At 40.3% G+C, this 13394-nt stretch overlaps 1 protein-coding gene across 1 annotated transcript; it reads right to left on the reverse strand.

The window, feature by feature from the left end:
* Positions 1–539: 539 nt before the first annotated feature.
* barx2 (BARX homeobox 2) lies at positions 540–11141 on the reverse strand. The gene is made up of 4 exons (XM_032511091.1): positions 10722–11141; positions 5297–5606; positions 2330–2414; positions 540–1911 (listed from the first exon to the last, which is right to left on the reverse strand). The coding sequence occupies exons 1-4, from the start codon at positions 10906–10908 to the stop codon at positions 1624–1626; spliced, it is 870 nt and encodes a 289-aa protein (XP_032366982.1). The 5' UTR covers positions 10909–11141; the 3' UTR covers positions 540–1623.
* Positions 11142–13394: the final 2253 nt, after the last annotated feature.

Raw genomic sequence — 13394 nt, forward strand, 5'->3', positions numbered from 1 at the left:
GATTAATACAACTTTAAAGGCTTTCTTGATAATGGATCGTCCTAAACTTCAACCTGCCAAGCCCATACTATTAGCTTGATGTGACAGTATTTTTGACCTGTAGGCAATTTAAATTGTTGTTTTCATTAGAGACACACCAAAACGAATTGTATATGTGAAATAGCTCATGCAAAACTAACATCAGTGTGATGCACTTCAAATTTAGAATATAAAGACAGGATTGTATCGACCAAAACCTTAAAGCAATTGTACTAAATAATACAAAGCAGAATTTAAATGATTGCTATATTTATTAAGTGTATTTAAATACATAAACACACACTTGTATATGGTAAACATTATGGTACATAAACCTAAAAAAGAGAAAAAACAGCAAACAAGCTTACCAAACAAGCATTATATACATCAGAAAAATACTGCACTTTTATGAAACAATAACAAACAAATCTGTATAATTAATAGTGAAACTCTTTAAATACAATTCCTTGTGAGGGAAGAAAGTAGAGTTGGAAGTGTATAGAGAAGTCAGTGACAAGCAGTTGAAGATAGTGTTTTGTTAATACAAGTCAAACATACTGATTGGGGTACTAATGCAAACCCTGCAGGCTAAAAATGTCTTTGAGATTTTAAATGTTCAGCATTTGCTGAGCATCTTTGGCACAGGCTATGATTTATTCCCTCTGAGAATCTCTGACAGCTTAACAGTCTTAGTGGCCTCGTGGCAGAAAGCAGAGTCATCCTGACTCCCGTGAAAGGAGAAAAAAGATCAGGGACGGCAGTAACATTATACATACAAACTATTTTAATCCAATATAAAACAGCAGTTAAAAATACTGTTTTACATACATATCCGAAAGACCATATATCTTATACTTTATACACATTTCTACAGTATGATACAGTGTATGGCTTGGCAGAAATATTGATTTTTCAGATCAAAAAACTAACAATGCAAGCTTTACCGACCAAATAATGAACACTTTTGCACCTTAAAGCTGTGCAGAAGAACTCCAACGTAAACACTGAAGTGTTCAAAACTTTACAACTCTCTCCAAAAATGGCACTTGTAATGAATAATCACTGTAAAAAATATACTTGCATTTTATTAACACTTAAAAAGCTTTCCTCTGAGACAGACAAGGCACTGTGGCCATTGAACATTATAGTTTTTGGCAGTGAAGTCATTTATAACACACATAGATACATAGGGACACTACAGTAAGGCAAACCTTTGATATTTTGGCACATGCACTACGTGAGGCATCTCGGAGGGCCGGCGGTGTTTGACCTTTCATAGATGTAATGCACAATAGGTGACAGGTGATGCAGTGATAAGTGTTTTAATTTGATTGACCTGCTTGATTTTGACGATTTACACACCTTTTACAGTTTTAAAGGCCATTTGTCCCAGTGCAATCAGTGTCTATGCATGTTTAGCTCTTTGTACTGTACGTTTTCTAACACACAAAAAACTGCATTAGGTAAAGATTGGATTCCAGCAATATGTTTCCAGTCGAATCCCTAAAGCAAATGGCTCTAAACACCAAATAGGCTTTTTACAGTGATCCAGAGGCACTGTTTGTTTTCAGGTTGGCATCAGTCTTTGGTTGTTTTGTTCTTTTTTTAGCTGGCTGCGTGAGTCTCTGACTGCATCGGGAGTGGTGGCTCTCGCTCAGATTTCTTCATCGCTGCAGCTGGATTGTGAGTTTCTGAACTGAGATCTTGAGGTTTACACTGAGACACCTCTCCTCCGTGAGCCAGCGATGCCTCCTCATTCACCCTCCTTTTCATATCCTCTTCCTCCACCCTCATTCTTTGCTCTTCAGCCTCTATTTCTTCCGTAGTGGGAATGGAGTTCTTCTTGGGTCTTCCCTTGGGCTTGGTCGGGGCCTCATGACCTCCTTTGAGCACCTAGAATAACACACAGACTACCTTAGTGGTCTGGTAATAAATGACAGCAGCAGTCAAAGGAAATGCTTGCTATTATAGTAATTAAGAGAAGACATATTGCTGCTGGCTGCTACTTGTGCACTCATCTATCTTTAATGATTTCAGGTCTTTTTTTGTTCTCTGAGTTGAGTTGTTGACCTTTCTGCAAAAGTGTTTGCTCTCCCTGCCATCATCATCAGTCACACCTCCCACCACACCCTCTTTTCCTGTCATACCTATCCTTCGTTTCTCTGTCATAGTTCAAATCAGTGTTACATGAAACAGTGAGTTAGGAGTAAAATCAAAACCACCCTTTTGTTAGAATTTGTTTTTAAAGGCTGACAGAAAAGATAAAGAGAGAACAGTCATTGGACCTGCCTGGCTTTACAGTGTCTCTTACCATTTTCTTCCACTTCATACGCCTGTTTTGGTACCATGTTTTCACCTGGAGCTGTGTGAGTCCAAGTGACTGGGCCAGGTCTAACCTGCAAAATTACAAACAAAACAAACTGCATGTTAGATGGACACTTCATGTTCTTTCTACATTTGGGTCCTCCTAAACCTGAACAGGCTATATAGCCTACCATATCGTTCACATGCTTCAAGCAGTTTTGCTAAAAGCACCAATCTGTCTCTTCCTATAGGAAAGTATAGAAATGGCAAGCATCTTGACAATAATTTTGAATTTTACCTTTCCACACAGTATACACAGTAATGCTGCTTCATGCCTAGAGGTTGCAGCATTTGCAGGTTTAAGTACTGTATGAGACTTCTCTAACATGCTTCACTTTGTCTTTGAATCTCACATCAAAGCTGATTGCTAGTAGCTTGAGTTTGACACTGTACACCTGCAGCTCTCGAAACAGTGCCTGAAACATCTGTACCGCAACCAGTGTTCCAATCACAGCGGTTGTAGCTGGACAATTGAGTCTGTTGGGAGAAAATTCTGAATTCATCCACCACATGTGTTGATCCATGACTAATAGGGCTATTGGATGGTGTGTAATGTGATACATCAGGAAGGGACAGATACAGTGAACAAGGCATCCATTTGTAAAAGAAAGAAGCGGTTATGTGGGTTTTTTTTGGGAGGGGGGGGGGGGGGGGGGTGTTTCAATGAGATTTCCTCCTCCTTGCTCTTTTTAGTCTTTAACAGTCAGATGAAGGGACTCTCACCCAACCCCCCCCCCCCACCCCCTCCTCTCAACCCCACCCCCAAAGTGGAAGGAACTGACTTTGAATTTATAGGAAGCAGAGAGGGAGAAATGGTGTGAACAGAATCTAAAAAGCAGAGCAGCAACAAAACCCCTGAGATTGATGGGATCCTCGACATAACCTTATGCCTTACATAAATGGCTGTGTGTGGTTTTTGTGTGTGTGTATGTGTCTGCGCTTTAAAAACACCAGACACACAGGCAATCAAGCTGTCTCTCAAACTTCACTATCATGCATGTCCCAGTCTGTAGCAACAACTGGAGGCAAGGAAAAGTAATTGCAGAAAAGGAAAACACCCCTCTTATTTATGGTCATTAGTTCTCAATGGAGAGAAACCACACACTCACAGCAATAGAAACAGCATTTGAGTTACTCCCTCTGGGCTACCACAAGACCACCATTTTTTTCCCCCATCCTCGCACCTTTCATTAGAGAATCTTGGGTGTAACTGAAAACTTTTATCATAATGATGATGAGGATGATGACAGCAAGGATTATTAAGACACAAATTATTATAATTGGAAGCTGCATAAAATCATTATTGCTGCATGACATGAATAATTAAAAGTCATTTTCAGGGATATTTTTGGTTTTGGTTCCTCTCGCCCCATGCGTAAAGTCTTTTCAATTCAAAATTGCATAGGTTCCAAGCCAAGAAAAGGGAAAAGGGAGAGAAAAGAAAAGTTATGTTTGGATCATAACAAACCAAAGTGGGGCGCATGCCACACCTTTGATGTGGGGTTTTAAAGGGGGATTTTCTCGGTTGATGTTTTTCCGCCAGCTGGGTATTTAATTAATTTTCAACAGTCAGATACGGATATTTTGACAGGACACAGTATTTTGGCACAGCCATTCGTAAGGGTGGTTGGTTTTGATCACTGAGTTGTGCTCAGCCTCTGGGCTTCTGCTTTAAGATGAGGCATGGCGCCTTTCCAACGGCTCCAGGCAAGCCAAGATGTGATATATTTAATAATGCATCGTGGGAGTATTCTCCACAAATGGGATGTAAATGGAATGACGAATAAATCGGGTTTATTCCAAATATGCTAATGTATTTTTCCGATTAGATGTGGTAAGTACATACTTTGTAAAGAGGAGACAATGTGTGAGATGTCTGTAATGCTATTTGTCTAAATGCATGAACATACTGTACATGTGTTTAACTGCTGATTTACTCTCAGTATCTACATGTGAAAAAAGAAAGATGAGTAATGGGGGTGTGGTGTACACACATCCAATCTCTACTTGATGCAAAGGTTTGCCAGCAGTTTGAAATTCCTACGCCGCATGTAAAGGAAAGCTTTTTACAACATCTATGGTTTAATACTATTGTGGGTTATAATGGAAAGGCAGCCTGCAGGCCAAATATAAAAGTGAGGCGCACAATAAAAGTGGAAAATATAGTCTAACCTCATGTCAGGTCCCAAAAATGAACCACGGAATGGAACTTAAGACACAGATATATGTAGATTACTTCATCTTACTGTAGAAATGTACTTTATATACACCTGCAGAAGTGTGAAATGATTGGCAGTAAATCAACATGTTTGCTTGGGTTGGCCTCCGTCCTTGCTTTCTTGAATAAGGCAGTGTTTCTTTGTTGGGGCTTTTTGCTGTTCGAAAGCTCAGGGTTAAAACGTTACTCTTGTCTCAACTAGAATGCTGAGGTAATGCTCTGGCTTAGACAAATTCACATTACATGAGACATTCCCCACAGGATAAATCAAAATTATGACGTTAGGTTAACCGCTGCTTGATAATTGCAGTTGTGGCTTTGTGAATGTGCATGGGTCTGTGTGTGCATGTACTGTACTTTCAAAATGTGCTCAGTGCCAGGTATGTAGGTTATCAAAATGTCACAGTTAAGTGACTCTGATTTTACATCTGGTTGAAATTTAAGAAGTGGTATCAGTTACCTTTTACATATCAGTGGTTTGCTTTCTTCAAAGATTTGTCACAAAATTGTTACAGTAGCAATGAGGTTAGCAGGCATGACTTACCATTTGTTTTAGTTTTATGATTTTATGTGGTGTGCTGTGGCAGCTCTTACCGTGTGTGTTGTGGTGATTTGTGTATTTACGTGCATGTGCAAAAAGGCCTTTACTGGAACCTACCTATTCAATTGCATGGGAATTTACTCAACTGTACTGACCTATCAGGTGTGGACAGGTACTTCTGCTTCTGAAACTTTTTCTCCAGGCCCATCAGCTGCAGCTCTGTGAAGATAGTGCGGCTGCGGCGTTGCTTCTTCAGGCGGGGCGTGCTGCGTTCTGTTTCCGACTCGCTGCTGATGCTGAGGGGCGTCTGGCTGGGTGAGGGCTCGGAGCCTCGAAGATGCTGCGGGGAGAGCAGGTGAGAGGGGACCCCGCCCGGAGACGATGGCTGGGGGAGGTGGAGGGGCAGGTTGGGAGGCTGTCGCGTGATCACAGAGAGGAGAGGGTAGGCACGTAGTGATGAGGAGCCTGGAAGAGCAGAGACAGTGCATCAGATGACAGAAACAGAGCAATGCAGTGTAATAAGAAGAAAAAAAGGAGAAAGATTAGATGTTCTTTGAATCACTGAGTTTTTACTGAGCTCCTATGGGCCTCTCAGTCACCTTGGTTGTACCATTATCGACCGCCTGTAATTGCGTAGACAGCTCCATTTTTAATTGCCCTGTGTTTGCTGTGAAAAGTGTTTTCCTTTTGACCTCCTCCATGTAGAGGGCTGTAATCCCAATGACGCAGACTGTGTTTTACACCGCTCCTCTGAACCCTTCCAATGAATGATTATTTTTCAGAGGTTGTTAAACCATAACTGGCTTCCCAACACACACCACATGCACACAAATCAGCATGATTTACATGCACACACGCAGACATACGCAGACACAGAATGAACTAAATGATATATACTATACTATATAATAATAAAAGCCTAAAAACTAAATCAAACGCTGTGTTCAGCTAATAAACTTTTCTCTCTCACTCTTGCACTTGTGCACAGTCATATACAAACACACATGTTTGCTCTTTATCAGCGCAGACAGAAGTAGCAAGACGCCAGAATCAATAAAAAGTAACACTTGTCTGGAGCCAAGATGAGAGGGAAGGAGACCAGGAGGTTGGCCGAGAGGATTCAGTGGGTCAACCACTGTAAACATAAAACCTGCCAGAAAAATCCTTACGGCCTTAAATATGAAATAAATCCCTTAACCAAAATGTCCAAGCAGACTGAGCACAGAGCAGACTGTAATGCATGGGCCGACAAAGAGTAGCAGAAAAGACGCAGGAGGGGATTACAGAAGTGGAGAAGATGTAGAGGGGGATAAAAAGGCTGCAATGGAGCACAGAAAAATAGAAGATTGTCACACACCAACCCACACAGTATGTGTGTTCCTTGTTGTCTGTGGTGGATTTGTGTGCTAAGTCTCCTCATTGACTTCAACAGAAAACCTAGACACATGGGCACACATGAACACAGACACCAATGGCCACAGGAGGCAAAATGTCAGACGTTGACTTTGATTTTTTATTCCTGTTCCTTGACTGTTTACTGTCTTTTTTCTTAAGGCTGGTGAGAAAATATGGAGTACAGGACAAATGTGAGGACGAGGAAGACAAACACTCTAAAAGAAGGTGGGGCAAGTCTACTTTTGTTATCTTACATGATAGTACTACATGAATTTAGATGTTTACCCATGTACAAATTCATAATAAAACTATTAGATGTACAGTAAGTCAAGCATAAGGAGCTAAAGCAGTGCACAAAAGTACACATGTAGGTAAGTCCAGTTGCTCTGCACTGACATACAGAGTGAGACACACACACACACACACACACACACACACACACACACACACACACACCAGACACTGCCTTGGGCCCATCATGACATCATGGTAAGGTGCTGAGGTCATCACTAATCCAACCTGAGATTGCTGCTATTGCAACAAGTCTAGACAAGAAGACCTCTTTTCTCTCCTTGTACACGCTCGCTCTCAATTTATACCTTTCCATTTATATTTCTCTCCCGTTTTTTTCTCTGTAAATCAGATCTGTGTAAAAGTAAAATTTTCTGATATCAGTGAATCATCTGATTACATGTCCAAGCACATTTATAGAAGGGATTATAGATGAACATGTATCCAACTGCATGTTTTGAAAGGGCAACATCTCGGTTTGTCTTCACAACTTGAGCTTGAAGTTATCTCCGGACAGTCCCTCAGAGAGAGAGAGAGAGAGAGAGAGAGAGAGAGAGAGAGAGATTAGCCGTTGCAGTGACTTTCCACTAACAGCGAAGCCGTCTCTCTGACATGCTGTTGACAAGTGCCAGTGTGCTGTCAATAGTCTACAAATAAACTGTTTGAGTAGCTGCAAGAGCACAACTTGGCCCCATGCAAAAGCACATTGATACTCTTGATAATCACAGTCGGAATGTAAGGACTGGCACAAGTGCTTCTGGTGACGATTACAGAAGACATACCTGCTAAGAATAGATCAAAAAGACCCGTTTGTTAAACATTCCTTTTGATACAAACAATGTGCTATATTGATCACCTAGTTTTTATGACACAATTAAATTAACCATATTTCCTTTATCAGCCTGATCCCTTTCATAACATCTACGCTTGTTTTTTTTGTCAATGGGATGCTGAAATAGATGATTCATTGCTTAGCTATGACAAGTATACATGCATGCTGGCCATGTTTCGGATATAAACTGTCTGGTGACAGCAAGGGAGCTGCTCAATTAAACAGTTTTCTTTGCGGGGCCTTGCCCTTTAAATGCAAGGCAAACACTACCTGGGTGGGAAGGGCAACAGGCCACATATTTTTTTTTTCATTGATTAAGTTAATTAGAATCATTCATATTCAGGACTTGGCAGGTTGGGGAAATGTAATGCCAGTTCTCAACAAATGGGATCTTTTATCGTTTTACTGTCATGGTATATTCCCCGTCACATTGACAAACTTCTCTGGCTGAAGCATCACATTAAACACAAGCATTAACAATTTAATGTGAAACCTGATCCACACAGGTATTCATGTAGCAGCTGAACTGATTTTTTAGTCGAGATAGAAAAATCTGATGGCAGTGGTTGAGTGGAAATGACAGGGAGGGGACAGGTTGTCAAACATCATCTCTAACTGAAGATAGACGATGTGCCCGCATTTTGTTTTTGTGTGTGTGCATACTTGCCCGTGTGTGTTGACATGGGTGTAATCAACCTTCTCAAGCTGGCTTTGTACTTAATGGGAGACTTTATTGTCTGCAGCGGATTAGGGTTTAAGATGGGATGAAAACCCTTTTGCTCCCTTGAATTTATTCTTTAATACCTTTAGCCAGTACCAAACCAGTATGCAGAAGCCCTCAGGCTGCACACACTCCCGCTTTTGTTTTTGTTTTTCATCATGCTGTCAGATGAGCTTACGCCACAGTTGATCTTAATCTCTCTCACCTCTTCCACTAAAAGCCGTGCCCTGGGTCCTGCTGAGAGATTGGATTCCAAATTAAATACTGTAACCTGCCATTACGTTGTTCACTGTTCAGCACCAGGCCAGGGCTCATTGTCTCTGATCTTGCTCTAAATGACAGGGAATTAACTCTGTGAGTATTAGCCACTTTACTATATAGAATTATGGTCTATATTTCATTTCAGATGAACAGAAATGAGACTTGCAGTAAAGTGTCACAGGACAAAAGACAGAAGACAATTTTGTTGGTATGTTTGAGGATGATTGATGAACCAACAATTCTTTTGTTGTCAACTCCTTCAGGCAACATTTTTGGCATCCCTGTCTTTCAGCGGCCTCCGCTGGCAGCAGGAGGTTACAGCATCCCTTCCTTCTTAAGAATGAAGAAGTCAACTTTCACTGTTAAGGGACCATGCAGGAGCCAGTTGCCCCTCTTTGGCCCAAAACCTGCAAGTCTGCCAGCTTCTATATTGGGCACTAAAAGCCATTGATGTTAGGGAATATACTGTGTCTCACACCCCCACAGCTACAAATAAGTGGTGGGCACAGTGTTCTGATATGCAGGGCGGGTTACTCTATCCATCCGAACAGAGGGGTGCCAAAGCCCAGTCATAGTGCCCTCTCACACACACCAATCCATATCAGAGTGATGAGGGAATCACTTCCCCTATTTTTATCCACCCACCGCTGTCATCAAATTGCAGTGGCTATTATTTCAGACTTTAGAGCAATTACCCTAATGGTTACAAGAGTGTGCAGTAGCCTTTCAGTTGTTTTTATTCATCTGGAAGTACAATTAAGAATCAGTCACGACATTTGGTTTTGACAAGATTACATGTGGTGTGCCAACTGTGCTTTACCATACTATTTTGGTCATTTTCAGCAAGTACAATACACAGCCACAGGCAGTCCACCATGTAGTCTATCAGCCTATCATGTAGAGATCTAGGTGATTCTAACAATCTCACTGAAATGGAAAAGAGTGAAAGCCCTTAACTTGCTGATAAAATATTGAGAGAAGAGTGATTTTCATTCAAAAGAATCAGCTTTAAAGTGTATTGATTGCATCAAAAGTTTGTTTTCGTTCTATATTTTCTTCTGCATAGATCAAGATAAATCAGTGTGCAGTGTAATGAATCTTTAATATGGTGGTATGACCATCCACGCTGTAAATGACACTTTTTTGTGCTTAACGTTACTTTGTTTGATAAGACACACACATTTCTGTGTCACAGTAGTGCACTAATAAGATCCAATCCTTCCACTTGCAAATGTCCAGCAGCAGCAACACTCATTATAGGGAAGGCCTTTGGTTAGACAGAGTAACAGTATTAATCAAATGAAATTAGACCAAATACATTCATGTTAAAGCCTAGTAACCCGTGTCTTCTAATGAGATTTATATGTTGTGTCTGTCCCACTGCCAGTTCATTGACCTTTACGTATAACGACTTATCGATACAGTCATTTATCAGCTCAACAAAAGCCCTAAAGCATCACTCACATTCACTCACTCTGCCGCTTTCTTTGATTTTCAACACCTAGCTACAGTGATTTATAATGTGAAGTACAGAGTGAGGAAGGTGGTGCAACTTTCGGAGGAAGCATGCATTAATTAATGGGATTGAGTCTAAACTACTTCTCGATTTTAAAAAAACATCGAACAAACCGTTAAACCTATACATTTAAGTAATGAGATGAAAAATGAATGATGCGATGTTGTTGTCACAAATTTGAATATTCTCATTTGCACAGTTGCATGAAAGGGGAATCATGGTTTAAAATTAATAATTACAATCTAACTTTATGCCATTATACAAAAACTGTCATTACAGCACAACAAATATCACACCTCACACAATGTATATTGCGCCAGTCTGATTGAGGATGTAAACTTTCTCCACTGTAATTCCACATTTCCCGATTAATGCAAAATGAATCATCGCTTTTACATTTAAGTACAAACATAGGTTATGTTAATAAGGAAATTGATCTCATGCGTAAAAGTATCAGAATTTCCAAAAATCCTCAAATCTACAAAAGCTATGTTTTTTCTAATGCGTTTCTTTCTTAATTAGTCAACAAAAAAACAAAAAAAAAGAACAAAACAGTCCTCTTACCCGAGCATGAATGAAGAGGCTTCGGCCGTACAATGAGCGAAGGGCACACCGAGTAGAGAGAGAGTTTTTCAAAATAATCACAAGTCTCCTTGGAGAGGATCTCGTCAATCATGAAAGTCTTGTAGCGGCGCCTGGCAGCCTTCAGCTGCCCGGGGGAGGAGAGCCTCAACTCGGCTTGACAGTGCATGATCTGTCCCTACGCGCCGTGCGCTGTCTTCGCTCCACAATATGCTCACTTGTTCACTAATATCTAAGGCTGTGCCGGTTTAACCGTGTGACAAATGCGACTGCTAAAGCTCATGCGTTTAAGAAATGCATTGTTTTTCTTTCAAAATGCAGTTTAGTTTTCCCTGACGTGTCGTGGTGAAGACCAGTAACCTTCAACTTGTGCTGCGCAGAGCGCTAATGAACGGAGTGCGATCTGTGCTCACACCCACTTCTATATAAACCGTTCCTGAACACATCTCTACTGCTCCATCTAACCCCCACCCCCCACCCCCCCTCTCTCTCTCTCCTTTACAAATACACTTATATATGCCCACTCCCAAACCACCCCAAAAAAACCCGTTTCTCTCTATGATTTCTTTGTGTACACTTTGGTGTGTTTTTCGTCAGAATTAAGTCATATTTTCAGAATGAAAACTAATTTTAAAGCCTAATCAATACAAAGTCCATGTTAAACCTGGTAGGCTATGAAGTTTCAGATCAAATCCAAAGACCTCTGTGGGAAGCTATCTGTGCCGCTTCTTTGTCTCAAACGTTTTATTTGAAAGATTTGTCTTGATCTATTTATTAAATTAGCTATTGATTATCCCGTGTCCAACTAATGTTCTCAATAACTTAACTTCTAACTTAGGCTATTTCATCAAGTTCGCTTTAGACATAGGTTACGACACACGGTCTAATATATTCGATATTATAACTTTGGACTTTAGGTGCGATATCCAAAGCGAATTAAATCAGTTAACAAGGGGTGAAACATCTTTTCTTTCTTTCTTTCTTTAAACCCTTATGTAACATATAAAGGGGTGTTGTAGTTATGATAATGGTAATGATAGATTTAGCCTTGATCATTATTTAAATAATATGATTATTGTTAGAGTTAAATATAACAATTATAATAATAATAAAATCGTTCGTCGCAAAATATGCAATTTCTTGTAGAAACAGTAGGCTATAATTATTATAGTCTCCAAGAAACAACCCCGCAATCAGTGGCTCAGTATAAAGAAGCAAAAAGTCCGACCATGCGGTTGAAGGCCAAGTCAGTAATGTCATTTTCTGTATTGACTTGCCAAGAAAACTGACGCAGTTAATAATAATATTATTTATTATGAATCAACGATTGCTCGCGCGCCCATGGCGTGAAGGCACACCGAAAATGATACACTGTTTTCCTAACATTATCTCAAAGAGAGCAGGAGCGTCTACAGTTCATTTTCCAACTTCTGATTTGGCACACGTTTGATTCAACGATCAGATCTTCTTTAATGAAAACCATTATGTCAGTCAGATCAAACGGGCTTTAAGAAGATGTAGTAGGCCTAGTAGCCTACAAGGACACGGAGGCACTCAGAAGAGTAGGCCTAAAGTTTAAAAAGTATTAAATATAATTATATTGGCAGACTGCATTGTGACCGAAAATATGTATGCATCACACAGTCTTCTGCACGTTCAATTTCCCCTGAAAGAAACCCTTTTTTCCTTTTTATCATCGTTTTATTTTTCTATAAATCTACCTTTTAATTAAGTTCATGACTATGGCGAAATGGTTTCATTTAATCCTTATTTTATGTCTTTCTGAGAATTCTTTCAGATAGGCTGGTTGAAGATTTCAGCAGCTGTTTGCTTTCCAGACTAAGTGAGTCGATAGGCTAATAAAAAAAAAAGTTTGGTCATTTAGCCTTCATGTTGTTATTTGAAGTAAAATATAGGACGAATCATCCCGGTGAGAAAACCCAGGAGCAGGTAGTTTCAAGTAGCCTAACGTCGGAGTCCTGGGGGGGTTGTCATCTAAATAATTGGAAATAAATGTAAGTGTAGCTCGCATGAGGGCTCGTGGCTCCGGAGCCGCCGTGTTCAAAGTGGAGGAGGATTATGGAGGAGGAAACATGGGAGCTCTGCATGGGGAAGCTCGGCTCCTTCTCAGACGTTAGATGGCTTGATCAAAGAGAGGAAAGGAGAACAACTGCTGCGGAGCACATTTCCTCAGGCTCGGTGAAGCCCCTGCAAAAAAAACAGTGCTATATAGATTTTTTACCTCAATATTTCAAGCCATCTTGTTAAAACTATTAGAAAACTTTCGAATAAGAGTTGTTATAGCCTGCTTACATTATTTTTAAATAGACCAATACAGATAGCCTAGAGTACTTTTTGCATTATTTTTTATTTCTTGTCTGTTTCGCAAAAGAAAATGTGAAAAAAACGTGTTTAAATGCATTTATTGTTTCCAGAAACCCCAACAATGTGAGATCATTCCACATGTTCAGCTATTTAAAAGAAAATTAATATCGCATTGAAAAACCTATGTCCAGCTTGTAGGCCTAGGCTAGGCTATATCTCGGGCTACTGTGGCACCAATGAACCCAGCAACCTGAGGTGGTGCCAGGATCCGGGAATCACGGCAGCAGGCATCTTGTCATTTGTGGACTGCGTTGCGAGACTGCTAGAGAG

This window comes from Etheostoma spectabile, chromosome 3 (genome assembly GCF_008692095.1).
Source record: "Etheostoma spectabile isolate EspeVRDwgs_2016 chromosome 3, UIUC_Espe_1.0, whole genome shotgun sequence".
NCBI lineage: Eukaryota > Metazoa > Chordata > Actinopteri > Perciformes > Percidae > Etheostoma > Etheostoma spectabile.